This window comes from Silurus aristotelis, assembly GCF_946808225.1.
Source record: "Silurus aristotelis genome assembly, chromosome: 28".
Lineage (NCBI taxonomy): Eukaryota > Metazoa > Chordata > Actinopteri > Siluriformes > Siluridae > Silurus > Silurus aristotelis.
The window spans coordinates 5,582,042-5,598,577 of NC_139601.1; the positions used below are offsets into that span (position 1 = coordinate 5,582,042).

At 40.1% G+C, this 16,536-nt stretch overlaps 1 protein-coding gene across 7 annotated transcripts; it reads left to right on the plus strand.

Annotated features, from left to right (window-relative positions):
- The first annotated feature begins 2,267 nt into the window (after positions 1–2,267).
- Positions 2,268–15,360, plus strand: hipk1b (homeodomain interacting protein kinase 1b). Of its 7 annotated transcripts, none has more exons than XM_083534049.1 (17): positions 2,269–2,423; positions 4,145–4,812; positions 5,316–5,689; positions 5,938–6,061; positions 6,144–6,263; positions 6,366–6,452; positions 6,561–6,745; positions 6,841–6,991; positions 7,527–7,713; positions 8,260–8,378; positions 8,596–8,736; positions 10,149–10,309; positions 10,565–10,702; positions 12,464–12,592; positions 12,829–13,034; positions 13,253–13,371; positions 13,668–15,360. In XM_083534049.1, the coding sequence occupies exons 2-17, from the start codon at positions 4,147–4,149 to the stop codon at positions 14,064–14,066; spliced, it is 3,306 nt and encodes a 1,101-aa protein (XP_083390175.1). In that variant the 5' UTR covers positions 2,269–2,423; positions 4,145–4,146; the 3' UTR covers positions 14,067–15,360. The 7 variants fall into 7 exon arrangements, with proteins under 7 accessions (XP_083390173.1, XP_083390175.1, XP_083390178.1 ...); XM_083534048.1 differs by having other exon boundaries at positions 2,312–2,716; XM_083534047.1 differs by having other exon boundaries at positions 2,268–2,423; positions 6,366–6,745.
- Positions 15,361–16,536: the final 1,176 nt, after the last annotated feature.

Below are 16,536 nucleotides of genomic sequence, written 5' to 3' on the forward strand. Positions count from 1 at the left end.
CCTGACTTTACTAAACCTCTCTTTGCTGATAATCACAAATGTCCACAAGCACACTCCAAAATCTAGTGAAACATCTTTCAAGAAGATATATAGCATTTTATATATATATATATATATATATATATATATATATATTATAGCATATATCATTTTTAATCACTACACTTTTGTTTTACTGATGCGCAAATTAAAACCGTGTGTGTCGAAACATAGCAAAAGTTCTGTTTGGTGACCTGATGATTTCAATTTAAAACACCATAATTTAGAACATTTACAGGAGTATTTTTACATGCTGCCGTAGCGTCCGTAAACAGGTTGTGTAAGTAAAGTGCCCAGTGCAAAGAAAGAGAAGTTATGGGAACCTGGTATTTCTATGTTCTTTTTTCATATGAATAATAGACATGAACATGTTTTTAAAAAAAAATATATGACCTTTGAAACATGTCTTGTTGTTCCTACCCATGTTAATTAAAGTATTAAAAACTTGAAAGTATTAATTTAAGGTACATTTAGAAAAGATAAATAAAAATGTAAATACCTTGCAATTAATCACGACAATCATGTGATTAATTGTGATTAAATATTTTAATGCATCGAACAATACACAATAAAAAACTTGTGTGAAACAATACATGTACAATACAGGAACGTATTAAGTAGCGGTCCGCAAGTTTGTTTAGTCTCTGCCTCGCACTTTGAGTAGATTTTAAAATATATATATATATAATTATTTAATTTGAAAACATACACAACAATGCCAGGACAAAAAAAAAAAAAAAAGTTAGCGCAGTGTCACTGTGGCTACTCGCTCCTAACCAGAAAAAAGGTTTGTTTTGGACATGCATGAAAACGCTTAAGAATCCATAGCACAAAAGAAGAAAATCCTTTAAATTTCACATATTAAGGTAGTGAATGAATGAAGGATGGAAGGAATGAACATATTTGTATGCTGAAACAAGTAGAACAGTTAGGTAGAACATATTTGTAGAAAATTAAACATTAAATGTAACACGTGCGCACACACACACACACACACACACACACACACACACACACACACACACACACACACACACACACACACACACACACACACATTTGTATGACCCAGATGGGGTTTTAATCAATTTAATGAAAAATTTATTGTGTGTGTATATATATATATATATATATATATATATATATATATATATATATGTGTATATATATATATATATATATATATATATATATATATATATATATATATATATATATATATATATATATATATATATATGCGCTGTCCGTGGGCTCACCACCTGCAGGAGGGACCGTAAGGGACGGTGCTGTGAGGATTGGGCAGCAGTCGAAGGCAGGGGCCTGCTTATTACCCGAATTACGGATAAGCGGGAGAAAATGAATGAATGAATGAATGAATGAATGAATGAATGAATGAATGAATGAATAAACAAATGTATATATCGAATATCTCATACAGAGAAGGTAAATATCCTAATTAAATGTTCACATCCAACATCAGAATGGAGGAAAAGTGTGAGATCTTTGACTGATCAGAGTATAGATTTTGGTCCATGATGTGCTTGTTTGAATATTTCAGGAACTGTTGAAACAAACAGCAGTCTGTAGAGTTTTGCAGAATGGTGTGAAAAGCAATATAAAATATGGAATTGACCATTCTGTGGATGGAAAAACCCTGTTGATAAAAATAATTTATTTATTTCTGCTAAATATTATTTTCTTTGTCCTTAACATTTCTGTCTTCTAAAGTCTTCTACACCACAACCCTGGATTCTAAACTTACTTTTTTTTTTTTTTTTTTTTTTACTTTACTTGGTAATTTGGATTTGTTATTAGATTTATTTGCTATTGATAAAAATGAACAGAAAAGCATCTAAAGACTGCACAAAACATTAAGCTTTAGGTGATTGGGCTACAGCACCAGAAGACTGCATTGGTTCCAATGAAATAAGCCAAAAACAGGAGTTTGAGGAAGGTTTGACTGGCAAAATGATCTTTCACATCCACACCCAAATTTAAGTCACAGTGGTGCATGTTCATACTGATGTCATTCCATTCCTAATTTTGTTTATTTCAGTATCAATAGGCTGACATTGTTTTCCAGGATTTTTATTTGAACATTGAAGGGTTTTCCTGTAGTGTTTTTCCCCTCTTTCGTACAGAGTGTACAGTTTTCATGGAGAAACCCTGATTCCGGTGAATGACGTGGGTCGGGTTATTTCCAATTCTAGTAGTTGCTTGAATGTTTCTAGTAAGACGCCGCGTGTTTCCCGAGTAAGGGCGCCTGTACGCACGCGCTACAGCAAAGGAGGGAGGGGGTGTATGGGCTGTTCGCGCATGCGCAGTTGTGCAGACAGGAAGCCTGAGTCAAGCAGCTGATAATCGGACTTGGCGATGTTCGGGTGAGCCTCAGCTGCTGTTCTTTTTCGCTCACCGTGGCCTTTAACAACCCGTTTGAAAATAATTGACTTGGAGGACATTAAAGTACACGGCGTCGACGTGAATGTCTATTTAGATGAAGATTTGATTGGTTTCTGAGTGACTGATGTGAGTTCGGGGTCTGTAGGCTGCTGCTGCTGCGGGCCGGCTCCATGTTAAACGCTAGCTAGCGAGCTAACAATGAAGGCCTAATCCGACGTCGGTGGGATTTAAACCTGTCCGCACCGGTCTGCGAAAACAGGACGAATAAACTCAGGTAGACCATCTTTCGATCAAAACAATCCATCGTTTCTGGATCCGTAATTCTCATGCCGTTTCCTACTTAATCAGCTGTTCTGTGGGATGATTTTGCACCGCAGCGTCGTCTGCTTGCCTGGTAGCTCATGTTGGTATACAGGCTACTCGAAGTCCCGAATGGCCCCCTGTAGTGCTCTATTGAAGTGAATTACATGCTATTTAAATGGATCATTTCTACAATGTGTGTGTATAAGTCGCTATTTCTAATATTGATCGAATCAGGGATGTGGGTGAGTGTTAGTATTGATGGCTGTGTAGGACTTAAGGCTTGTTGCAGTGTTGTTGGTGGACGTGGATGGGGGCAGATAGTCCAGTTCTGTAGAAACGGGTGGAGCCTTTTCTGAGCTACTGTAAACACCGATTATAAAATTGACACCGAATGCCAGTAAGCGTGTAACATATTTGCTAAAATGCAAAAAAAAAAAAGTTCTGCTTTTGGGTTCATGTAAAATAATGTATGCACTTGTTTCCTGATGAGTGTTGTGCAAGTTGGTGTGTGAGCAAAACTTTCCCCCGATCACTTTGGCTTGGTGATAAGAAAAGTGTATATTATATAGTATATAATAATTCGACTCGATATTTAGCTTGATTTCAGTTCTTGATTATGTCATTGTCTCTGTTTGATTTGTTAAACCGTGTTCATTCGATTTGATCTGGTTAGTGGTTCGTACTGATTTCTGCAGAGGAGATGGATCATTATATTTGCATGTGTATGCGGAGTAGGGGGTTGTGGGTAAACCTAATCTCATACAGGTTCGCAAAGTAGCTTGACGTGCACGCCGAAGGTTTAGCCATGCATCGTGCAAATGCTGATTAGCAGACTAAAGAAGCGTGTCGGATGTCATTGGGGTTAGGATGAACAAAACCAGAAGAAAACGAGTGCAAAAGCGAAATGGAGAAGGCGTGTAGATGTAGAACAATACAAAAAAATAATAAATCAGGGAAACAGATTCATTTTAAGAGGTGCACAATTCAGACACAAATCGGTTGCTGCAAATAATCCAGTACAACAAAAGCTCCTGGGTTTGGAATGTGCAGGGTTTTTTTTGTTTGTTTTGTTTTTTCCTGCTCTATCATAGATAATTCAAGTAATCAGAAACAAACATCTAGCGGTGTCCCTTAGAGTTGAGTGAAATAATAAAACCTGCAGGACATTATGTACTAGGGGAACCTGACGTAAAGTATTTAACAATGTATTGCATTCCTTATTTGGCTTTTTTTTTTTTTTTTAGCCTATTCTCTGCTTCAATTGGAAAACATTTTTTTTTCTTTGTTTAGTTTCCTTTTCTGTTTTGGTTCATGTCACGCTGCCCCCTAGTGCATGGTCATGTGCTTACTACGCGAGTAGTGCAAATTTGTCGACTTATTTAAAACTGTCCTCTTCCAGGCATGGCCTCACAGCTGCAAGTCTTCTCCCAACCATCCGTGTCTTCCAGTGCCTTCTGCCGGGTGAAGAAGATGAAGGTGGAGAGCTGTGCATGGGACACGGAAGCCTATGGTTCCTATGGCTTCAACCCAGCTCCAGCTCTCCCCTTCAGCACCTCGGGCCTGGTCTTCCCGCCTGCCTCTCGCTGCCAAGTGGTAGTTCGAGCCGCAGACAGCACTGGCAGCCACGCTCAGGCCTGCCGGGTATCCCACAACGTCCAGGCCTCGGATCTCCATGCCACTCGTGGCCAGAGGTACGGTGTGAAACGGAAGAGCGAGGAGGCAGTAAGGTCAGCGGGGGCTGATAGTGGCAGTGGGAGTGTTCAGATACTCGAGGAGCTTTCGGCTCCCGCCTTCTCCGCTCGCACCGCTGCTGTTGGCACCACAGCCCAGTCTATCGCCCACTCTGCAACAACAACCAAAAGCAGCAGCTCAAACTCTGAAGGGGACTACCAGCTGGTACAGCATGAGATCCTTTGCTCTGTGTCGAGCAGTTACGAAGTGCTTGAGTTCCTCGGGCGTGGCACATTCGGACAGGTGGCCAAGTGTTGGAAAAGGGGCACCAATGAAATTGTGGCAATTAAGATTCTGAAGAACCATCCATCATACGCACGCCAAGGACAGATAGAGGTTAGATTTTTTTTTCTTTTTTGCTTTCTCAGTCATCCACAAACTGATAGATTGTAAGGTTTTCCTTGACTGATAAAATAAATTTAATTCAGCCAATCTGATAATTATCATCATTTGCTCATCTGATAGTCGCTCTTATCTAAAGCAGGTTACAAAACCTTGAGTTTAAAGCTGCAGTTTGTGTTTCAGAGCATTGCTATGCAGCAAATCTTACATCTTTTGTTTATGACTGGGCTTCTGTGTGATTTCTTCTGGTTCAGAAATGTGTCCCAAGAGAAAACAAGTGTACTGTTTGAATAAAAGCAGCTCAAGCTTGAAACCTAGTGCATCTGAGGTCGTTGTCATTTGCTTCAGTAAGAGTAGAGGTCTCTAAATCCGAAATGCTGCAGATGTGCTTAAACATAATGCGTTATTGTTATGTACTAATTTCAGCTGTATTCATTCTATAACCACAAGTGGAAATATAAATTTGGTCGTCATATGTCGATTCTCCCGCTCTGCAGGTGAGCATCCTGAACAGGCTGAGCGCTGAGAACGCCGACGAATACAACTTTGTGCGTTCCTACGAGTGCTTCCAACACAAAGGTCACACGTGCTTGGTTTTCGAGATGCTGGAGCAGAACCTCTATGACTTCCTGAAGCACAGCAAGTTCAGCCCATTGCCTCTGCGCCACATCCGGCCCATCCTGCAGCAGGTGGCCACTGCACTCATGAAACTAAAGAGTCTGGGTCTTATCCATGCCGACCTCAAGCCAGAGAACATCATGCTGGTGGACCCTACCAGGCATCCGTACAGGGTAAAGGTGATCGACTTCGGTTCAGCAAGCCACGTCTCCAAGGCCGTGTGCTCGACTTACCTGCAGTCCCGCTACTACAGGTGTGTGTGGTTCCAGAAGTGCCTAAACATTTTGCGAATACTGTTCAAGATGATGTAGCTTTCTCTGATTATCTGTTAGCATTTCTGTAAGGATTTATTATTAGGATTTATTGGAAATACTATTTAGGATTGTTTTACATCTGTAATTTTAGTGTATTGTTTTATTTAAAATACACCTTACGCAAAATATGACTAAGAAACCTTCTGAATATTAGCGATTAACTCTGCTGGTTTTTATCTGCCTTTAGAGCCCCTGAAATCATTCTGGGCCTGCCTTTCTGTGAAGCCATTGACATGTGGTCACTGGGTTGTGTGATTGCTGAGCTTTTCCTCGGATGGCCGCTGTATCCGGGAGCTTCCGAGTACGATCAGGTAAGTCCTCTTTGAATAAAAAAAATATATATATATTTTATCAGGATGCACAGCAATAAAAAACGTTTTGATTTTCTTGTAGATCCGCTACATTTCTCAGACTCAGGGTTTGCCAGCAGAGTATCTTCTGAGTGCCGGCACAAAGACAAACCGTTTTTTCCACCGAGGTCCTGATTCCAGCTATCCACTCTGGAGGTTAAAGGTGGGATGCAATTATTCATTTATTTGTACCATTCTCTCACTCTCCACATATAAGCATTAAGTCTGGAATTTCAAACCTCTATTAATACATGTTTCCCCACAGACCCCAGCAGAACATGAGGCAGAAATGGGCATTAAGTCTAAAGAAGCACGAAAGTACATCTTCAATTGCCTGGATGACATGATGCAGGTAAAAAAAAAAAAAAAAACTATTCAAGACAGGGTTTTTTTTTTCTCAGCTCACCATGCTGAAAAATATTTCTACATGACCTTTGCCCTGATGCCGATCCTGTTCCAGGTCAATTTGTCTTCTCACCTGGAGGGCACGGACATGTTAGCGGAGAAGGCAGACCGGCGGGAGTTCATCGACCTGTTGAAACGTATGTTGCGGCTCGACGCTGACAAGAGAATCACTCCCAACAAGACCCTGGCACATCCGTTTGTCACTATGAGCCATCTGCTTGACTTTCCTCACAGCTCTCAGTAAGGACACACAGTGCAAGGGCTTATGGGAGGGATTGCCTGAAAAAAAGATTGTGTACTGAAGGTTAAAAAAAAATTGTTCTTCCTGTTTTCAGTGTGAAGTCGTGTTTTCAGAACATGGAGTTATGCAAGAGGAGGAACAGCAGTTACGACAATGGGAAAGCTCTTTTCGCTGCTAATACTGTTTCTGGCACTGCAGGAAACCTAACTGTGACCTTTAGCAGTCAGCTCAACCAGAACAACCAGGTATGATTTTACTGCTAACATTAATGGATGTTCTACTACAGCACTGTCATATTGTTTCATGTAATTGGTCAAAATCCTAATGCATCATCACTTCTTTAGTAGCAGATAACGTGCAAGTTTTATGTCAGATTCTCTAATAAAGCAGGGAAAACAAAATCATTCATATGGTGATGGTTTATGTATTATCACATAATAGATAAGTACTTTTTAATATATTAGGAGCTGTTGAATTTCCTCTGCTTTGTCTCAGGCCTTACTCTACTTTACTGTTGATCATTGTCTTTGTTCATTACTGTTTTCTCAAACGCCCAGAATGTCTTTTTTTACACTGAGCATAGACTCGAATACTAGACTGTAAATATGGGCCTTAGTCTTGTATTTAATCATCCTGACAGTGCAGAGATTAGATAACAAGAGACTGAGAACCCTGTACTCCCCAGGTGGGGTGTAAGTGCAAAGCCTTGTTCTCTTTATACTCTTGGCAGTGATGGACCTCCAAGACACTTCTCATTGGAATGTGTGTGTGTTTTCTCAGGTTCCCTCAGCCGGTGGAGCGGTGCCTCTCCTCAATTACCAGCCAGCTCTTTATCAACAGGCCACCATAAACATCCCCGGTCTAGCCCAATCCAGCATTCCCCTTCAGAGCCGCCCATCACAGCTGTGTGGCCAAAGCGAGCCGTTCCAGCAGACCCTCATTGTCTGCCCACCCACTACCATACAGGGTAAAAAAAAAAAAGAGAAGCATTGTACATCCTTTTAACATCCTGTTATTTAAATTGTTAAATTGTTTCTGAGCTCCCCAGTAGCAGTCATCAAGGATTGAGAGATTGACTCATGAAGATAGCTATCTGATGTTCTCCAAAGAGATTAAAAAGTGTTTCCTTCTAAAAGGATGCATGAGTTTGCTTTATGTGCCTCAGGATGCATGTGTTAGCCTTCACCATTATATTTAATAAGTACCTGCGTAGTAGTGGGTGGGAATTGAATAAAAGAAAAATAACAATTTAAAGGGCACTGTACTATCTATGATGCATAGAGTTGGCCTGAAAAAATTATCTAGGGATATAATTTCTGCTTTTGGTATACATTTTTATGGTTTAGACATTAACCCCACCCCCAGATGAGAACAAGTTTTGTAGCACTGCCCACAACATACATTGTGTCTGTGTATGTACATTAGTTTCAATATCTAGAACTGCTTTTGAAGTTTGCCCATTGTGGTGATATTAATCTGTGTGTGAGTTTATTTATTTTTTGTTTGTTTGAAGGTCTTTCATCTTCCAACAAAACCTCCAGCTACCCAGTCAGGATGGAGAACGGTGTTCCTGTGGTGCAACAGAACCAGAACACACAGTCTCTCCAGATTCAGCCGGGCATGCTCACCCAGGTAAGTGTTTGTGTGTTTGAGTCTGACTGTCTGCTTGCAAAATGGCTGATGTTTAAATCGGCTTTTATTTAATCATGAATGAAGGTGGCAGGGAGAGGCAGGAGGAGACCCCGCACATCCGTGTGAGAAGGCAGCCTTGTACTCTAGCCCCTGAGTAAATCCCCCCTAATCTTCCCTTGCATTTTACCCTCCTTTTTTGGCAAAACCTCATCCACAGGGCTCCTGTACACCGCTGATGGTGACCACGTTGCATCCACAGGCAGCCGGCGTGCCCATAGCCGCTCAGTACCCGTTGCCCCTGGCACTGGGCTGCGGGGCAGGAAGGCCTTCCCTCCTGGAGCAGACAGCCACCGTGCTGGTAAAGAGAGACCCACCCAGGGCTCCACCACTAACATGATCATTTTTCATCTTCCCCTTTTCTTTCCTTTGCTTTTTCTTCTTTCTCCTTTTTTTTCTTCTTTCTTCTTTCTTCACTGCTGTATAAAGGCAAAAATCTTAACTTTTGTGACCAAGCTCCGAAATTATCTACAGAAATGTGAGCACTGCATGGTTCAGTGTTGCTCATGTATTTTGCCTTTGTAAGGTGGTGCAAATCATGGTTCTTCCTTACCCATATCTGTTCTGCCCTTATTTCCAGTTTTTCTGTCTTATTATCAGCTCGTCTTCCATTTGTCTCTCTCCTAGACTTTCTTACCCCCTCCATTCTCTCTCAGCGCAGGTCTGCTCCAGGCATGGGACGCATGTGCTGACTCGCCCGTTTTTGCTGCTTGCAGCTTCTTGTCATGGTGTTCCCCCTTCCCCCACCTCCTGCTCCTCTCGTCTTCTTTCAGGGGAGGAAGGTCACCTTGTCCACAGCACAAAAAAACGCTCACATTCTTCCTCATAGCCTTGTTTGTTTTCACAGGTCTATTGTCTCTGCCATCAGAGCCATGGCTCTTTTTTTTTTTTTTTGTTATGACCTGATTGTCTTTATGCAAAGTCGTCTTTTTGTTTTTATTCATATTCTAATCTGGTTTAACAGCTACTGCTTCCCCAACAGGTCACTGTGCTTCGATCGCCTGTTTACCCCCCCCTCCACCCTTCTTCCTTCATTAAAGGCTTGTGGAAGTTTATTGCACGGCGTGCTGGTCTTGGCTTCGTAATGTGATGAAAATAATTGCTTTCGCATTTTAAAAATAGTTCCGGGCTGGTTTTTTTTTTTTAGGCTTTGGAAAAAAGAAGCACTGGACTTAATGCAGATCTGGATTGTTGAGTTTGGGCTGCGCTTTTAATGTGTGCACACACTCGAGCTACCTGCATTCCGTCCGCATGCTGGTGAAAGGACTGTAACGTCATGCCATGTTCACGTTATTAATTCGAAGTACATGTACAGCCTTTTTATCTATCATTCTCCTTTTGCTCGATATGTTGTAGAATTTTAAGGTGTGTATTAAAGTAGCCCTGATTTTTTCACGTTAAGGAGCTAATGTTGAACATAAAAAAATGAGGCAGCCTATGAATTTTCATGCCATGCCAGGTGCACAATTTTCTTCCAAATTGGATATGTTTGTACTGCTTCAACATTTACATAGACAGTACATGCAGATCCACACAGTGCGTTTATCCATCTCCCTGTGTGTTTGTTTATAGCAGTGCTTTGTGTTTCAGATCCTACTTATCCACGGTTTGACTTCAGGGTTACTTTAAGGATGACGCATGTTTCATGCTGTGAAGCACCATGGCATGTAGATTGCTTTATAAAACCTATAAAATTCTTTTGTGTCCACACAGCAGGCCTGGCAGACGGGCACACAGCAGATCCTCCTGCCCTCCGCCTGGCAGCAGGTACCAGGCATGGCCCTTCATGGCGCGGGAGCCGCATCAACCATCGCAGACTCTCCACTGGAGACCATTCTCTCCGAGAGTTCTTCTCAGCAGACGCCAACCTGGAGGTAGTAGCCTGAGAGAAATCTTCTATACTATTTTAAACAGTTACAATACGATATCTTGAATGCTTTAGATGGGCTACAGTTCTGTCTTTGGACGTATGTATCCTAATGAATGCACTTTGAATTGATGCTGCATCATTCATTTAGGCAGTATGACAAAAATGAATGTTGTGTAGATCTTTAACTGGAAAATTACTGAATACTATTAAAACATTTTTTTCAATGTTTGTTTTTTTTTCTATTTGATTGTGTCTCCAGGGCTTCTCATGGTACAGTTCTCCAGCAAAACCCTCACGTACTGGACTCTGCTCAGTCCCTCGGCTGTGGAGTGTCCAGTGCTGCTCGGCCTTCGCAGACCAAGAGGAACAGGGCTCGAGGTGTAGACATGAGCAACAGGTACACCCAAGATGCTGAAGCAATTTTTATTAAAAAATAAATTATTTATTCAATTTTAATGTATATAATGCTCATTTCTACTCAATAAAACGTTATCCCATTGTTTGGAGGTGTTAATGTTCAACAATGGATAAAAAAAAGGGACAAGAGTAACTATGACTAACTATAAATCATTCTAAAGGTCTAAGCCTCAAGCAGCGCTTTGAGATCACTGTTTTTCAATGGAAAACATATAACAAATGTATTTGCTGAATGTGTGTAAGCAGTACACACAACAGCATGCATAAAAAATGCAGTACTTAGACAATAATTGCAATAACGAGTCACATTGCATCCACTGCTGCAAATCCCGATTTATTTGGAAAGATAGGGGTCCACTGAACAACATGCCATAAAGCATTTTTGCTCCAACCAAACAATAGTGTTGTAATTAAGATGGTTATTCTTTTGTTTACGTCACAGTACTTTGCTGGGTGTATTGTTTGTATGTTTTGGATTAACTTTTGCATAAAAAACGCCATCTTGGTTGTAAAAAAACCCAAATGTGGCGGGTAGAATATAGTGGTACAAAACAATTGAGACCACCCTCTTAAAAAAAAAAACAACAAAAAAAAACAGGAAAAGAGGTGTAATTTCGGCTTTCAATATTCACTCTACAGGCAGGTGTTGTGACGTTTTGTTCTGCACCACTTATAATTTTAAACCTTTTATTACCAGCCAGTAGCATTATGGAAACAAAATTATTAATGGAAAATGTAGCCAATGAGTGCAGGATTCTAACGATATATGGGAGGATTTTATTTCCCACGTGGGTGAGTTCTTAGTTTTATTACTCTTGAGAAACTCAGTGGTCAAAGATGATCACGTGCACTGTGATGTTTCAGGAGGTGGATGCAGGTCTTTTTTCTGCACAACAGTAACACAACAGCTGATTCCAGCTCGTGCTAACTGGACTTTTTACCAAAGAAAACAAAGAACAAAATGAACAGTCAAAGTTTTCATCTGAGATTTGCACAAAGCAGCGATGAGGAAAATATTTTGGGGGGAATAACAACAGAGACTTGGTGATCTGCATGGGGATGTAATTTGTCAATACAAAGTTACAATATATCTCCCTTTACAGTTTTATATGATGTTATATAACAATTGGCCGTTTGTGTTTATAAGAAAATGCTTTGTGTGTGTGTGTGGTGTGTGTGTGTGTGTGTGTGTGTGTGTGTGTGTGTGTGTGAGAATTGTTGGGATTGGAATGGCCGGGCATAAATATGAATGGCCATGACTGTAAAACAGTATCTTGTCTGGGTACCTGGTCATCAATATAAATGCCAATAGCCTTTAATGGTCAGCCATTCATTTGTATGCAGACTACATGAATGGACACCTGAGGATGAATGTTTGTAGGCATCTTATTTGTCATGAAAATCATCATAAAATTTGAAATATTAACTCATGAGATGCAGCTTTCAACCCAGTGCTTTTTTGGATTGCTCCAGGACTTATTTCATGTACAGTCAGACCCCAACCTACGACCACTCGACTTACGACATCTAAATTGTGTATGTAGCATATTTTTGTCAGGAGCTGTTAACATTTAAAATTAGTTAGGTAATTTTCAGCTGTGAGTCTCAAAAGCTGTGGCAAAAGGCTAGCAGGTTAAGTAACAATATTGGTAGCTAGATATAACAATCTTTATGTATAAAAAAAAAAAAAAAAAAGTTGAGAGGCTAAATTGTCATTTTACTCTTCCTTCTTATACTGCAGCTATCCTTCTTACCATGCTGCCCTCTCCCAGCCAATCATCATCTCCGACACTCCAAGCCCTGCCGTCAGTGTCATTACCATTCACAGCGACTCCGATGAGGAAGATGAGAGAAAGTATCACCCTGCCAGGTAAAGTCACATCCTGTTTAGTTGCATGTGTTTTTGTTAATAAATGTATTGCTATTAATCTTATGAATTTATCATCTGGAAAACATGTTACAGACCGTAGAACTAGGCAAGAAAGAGTGAAAACAAATACCAAACATTAAGAAGAGTCTTTTTTTTGGGGGGGGGTCATTTTAAAATGCAATTTTTCCCAATTAAATGCCATTTTTTGTTGTTGTTTTTTTTCCTCCTCCTTCTAGCTGTGGACCCGGTCAGAGAGCCAACGTTATCAGCTGTGTGACTGTGCTGGACTCGGATTCCTCTACCGCAAGCCCTCTGACCCCTCTTCCCCGGAACGGCATTGTGGGAGCTCAGCCCTCACGTCTGGCAAAGTCTTTAGCGATCGTGGTTCCGTCAGTTAAAATGCAGCCGGCAGAAAGCTTAGTATCTACCAAAGCAGCTCCAGGTGAATGTTTACTCCATTCTGAGGCCTATTAATAGCACAAAGTTAATAAGATATATACATTTGAAGCATCCTTTCCATCTCTTGTCACTACCCTGGGTTTAAAAAAAAAAAAAAATAGTATTAGCATATTTTTAATTTACATTGCGTTACAGCCATAACTACAGTTTCATGGATTTGAGTACATTTTAAACCTTTAAATCTCTTATTTCCATCTAAAGGAGTGCCACACAGTTCCTACATCAAACCGAAAAGGGTTTCCACATGTCAGCCTTGTAGCTCCGGAGAGAGCATTAATCATCAGGAAACCAGCAGATCCCAACCACTCAACCTCAGCCAGGTGAAGACATACTGTATTGTGAAAAAAAGAGTCTGTTCGAGAAAAAGTCTGGGTTGGGGGTCTTGAATAAACCTGTGTATAGTAATCTTATACAGCTTTGAGTCAGTACTATTAGATTGCTGTTATTTTGTTTAAGAAATCTAAAATCTGGCAGTTTTAGTAATTTTTTAAATAACTATATACTCTAGTAGTTTGGTATGTTTAGATCCTTTATCCTGTTACCGTCACAGATAAGCTGTAGTTGTGGTGCGAACATTCTAGTATTTTTTAAAAGTAATAAAAATATTTGTCTTCAGACCACAGTTTCGTCATCTCAAGACTCCACTAGCGGCTCGTCACTGCGGCGCCAGCAAACCTACCCACCTTCCTCCTCTCACTACCGCCTCCAGGAAGCCGTGTCTTTCACCAGTGCTCCTGGCCTATACCCGTACGCTGGGTCTGCTCCCCGGGCCATGGAGCAGCTCCTCGTCCATGGCTCGTCCCCTTCTGTCCACGCTCCAGCCGGCCCCTACGCAGCTGGTTTGATCCCCAAAGAGCCAGTAAGTGGCATTGTCCATGGATTGGCCGCTCACTACCAGCAACATTTCCCTGCCCACCCGTACGTGGGCGTGAACACCAGCACCACTAGAGGAAGTGGAACTTATAGCGGCTATCAGCTCAGTCCCGGGAGAGTTCCTCAGTATCCCTACATCTGAGGCTCGCCACGGAGAACCGAGTTCGGCATAGCGACCACCTCCTCAGACTTTCCCCTCGCCGTTGAAACTGCTGCAACACCTTAACCTGCTATTACCTATTTAATTGAACTATTTTAGAGATTTTTTTTTTTTAAGGTTGATATTTAGAAATATTCTATTTTACCGGTCTCAGTTTGTATCCTTCTTACAAATTCCTGCTATCAGTTAGGGCTAAGTTTATTTTCTTAGCAAAATGTGTGTTAGAAAATGTGTTCAAAATGACCTTCATTAGCAGTAGAGGAACACTATTAAAGATGCTGACTCGTAGAGAAGACAGGAGGTCAGGAACAACGTGGCTCCTGCTTTTCTTGATCTACTACTAAAAGTTCCACACTAACCCTGTAACCCACTTTGACCCCCTTTAGACTCGTTTTAATGTCTTGTGTTCTGTCTAGGCCCTCTTTTATATAATTTTAAGTTATGTTCCCACTGTGTTTGTATTTTACTTTAGTTGAAGCTGTGTACTGAAATGACTGAAAAGAAGAACTGGGATAAAAAAAAAAAGATGCTGAGTGTGTACGGTGCCCATGTGGCTCCATTATTTAAGTCAAGACTTAAGTGTTAGTTAATCCCAAGGCAAGGTAAAAAAAACTGTAGGACGTATGTTGTGAACGTATAACGATAGATTTCGAACGATTTCCTCGTTTTGTCTGGAGTTGTTTATATCTTAATGAAATCCATTAATGCCTCTTGAGTTTTTTTGTTTATTTTTTGGAAGGTGGGGGGGTGCTTTAGAACTGTGATCATGTCAAAGGCAATGAAAAATGTACTGATGAATTTTCCTTCAGGAAATCTTGTTTATTCTTTTGCTGAATTGATGTGCTGTGGAGACTCTAATGCTATTAGGAGGAGAACGTGTTTGAAAAATGAAATATCTAACACCAAAAATTACGACCTATCGAAGTCCAGGGCACAATGTTTGATCTTTTGAGCATGCTTTTAATGACACCTAGGAAAGAACATGTTGCAAATGGTGGGGCACGTTGACTTTATTTGGTGACAAAGAACTGGCTCAGCGTGCAGATCCTCTGCTCAGAACACCAATATCTGAACTGTATGGTCTTACTTGTTCTGCGCTCTGTAAGATGATGTGCCTTGACTTTCTCTCCATGTTTGGCAGGTGATTTTTCAAAGTCAAGATTACATTTTCACATAGACTACCTGAATACTGTGTGCATTTTGTAATGTCAAATTACGTACAACATACGTCGGAAATCCTTCGCTGTGATACCATCGAATAAACGACACAATTCAATTCTGGTTCCTCTGTGTGCTTTGGAAAATGTGTGTGAATTTATTCGTTCGTCTTTCATAAGAGCGGGGTTGCGGTGCCTATTCCCGGAACATTGGGAAAATCCCTGGCTGGAAATAAACTCGGGTTGGAACGCTAGTTAATCACGAATACACTTGCACGCATTCACAATTGTACACCTCAAATGCACACCTTTTATTATAAAGTCTAATTTATTGACCTATTTCATATTATTTGAACAGCTGGAAGAAACTGGAGAACCTAAAATAAATTTGGGGCTATTTATACTTTCAGGATTATTAAATCTTGTCAGATGTTTGCTGCCATGTCTTTATTATGATTTTTTTTATTTTTTATAAGCAGCGTACATCCTGTTTTGTCCAAAAAAACAACAAAGACTCATAGTAATTAGATTGTAGTAATTCTGTTAGGTATGTATATTTATCTTGAGCCACATTTTTTAGTTTGTGCTATGCAAAATGAATTATTTTATACACGTGCACTATTTTTGAGAAATCTTAATCTTGCATCATGCTTCTCAAAGTTATTCTCAGTTCTCAAGGTCACGTAATCAGTAGATTTTAAAGTTGTACATTTTTTTTTATTATATTTATTAACTAGTCTCTGGTATAGTCTAAAAAATACAATAAGTTACATAAATCGTTTAGGTCGGTAGAATAAAGATAATTATAATGTAATATATTTGTCCACAGTAGTATGAATAAATGTAAATAAAGTCAATACCCTTTATTACAGTATATAAATACGTGTAAATATAGTACGTATATTTGTCCAGACTGTTTAGTACTGTTGTACAGATTAGTGTAATTATAGTGCAGTATGTTGGCCCATACTTTTTAGTACCGCAGTATAAATACATGTAACCATAGTACACTCCATTAATTCATACTGTTTAGTAAGGTAGTATGAAGATAATAATTGAATATGTTTGTCCATACCGTTTGTTATAGTAGTATAAAGATATGAAATAACAATGGTGCCTATTTGTCTATATTGTTTAGCACGGAAGTATGAATGTGTAATTATAGTGCGGTATATTTGACCATACTGTTGAGTATAGTAACATGAAGATAAATATAAGGGAATATATTTGTCCATACTGTTTAGAATGGTAGTATAAAGAAGTAAAATGATAATGTAATAGATTTGTCCGTGCTG

What these genes read in the sequence shown, in the direction of transcription:
- hipk1b (XM_083534047.1), top strand. Translation starts at nt 4,147, where the DNA reads ATGGCCTCACAGCTGCAAGTCTTCTCCCAACCATCCGTGTCTTCCAGT. An exon ending in CACGCCAAGGACAGATAGAG is followed by an intron (nt 4,813 to 5,315) that starts GTTAGATTTTTT and finishes CCCGCTCTGCAG; the next exon opens with GTGAGCATCCTGAACAGGCT. An exon ending in GACTTTCCTCACAGCTCTCA is followed by an intron (nt 6,746 to 6,840) that starts GTAAGGACACAC and finishes TCCTGTTTTCAG; the next exon opens with TGTGAAGTCGTGTTTTCAGA.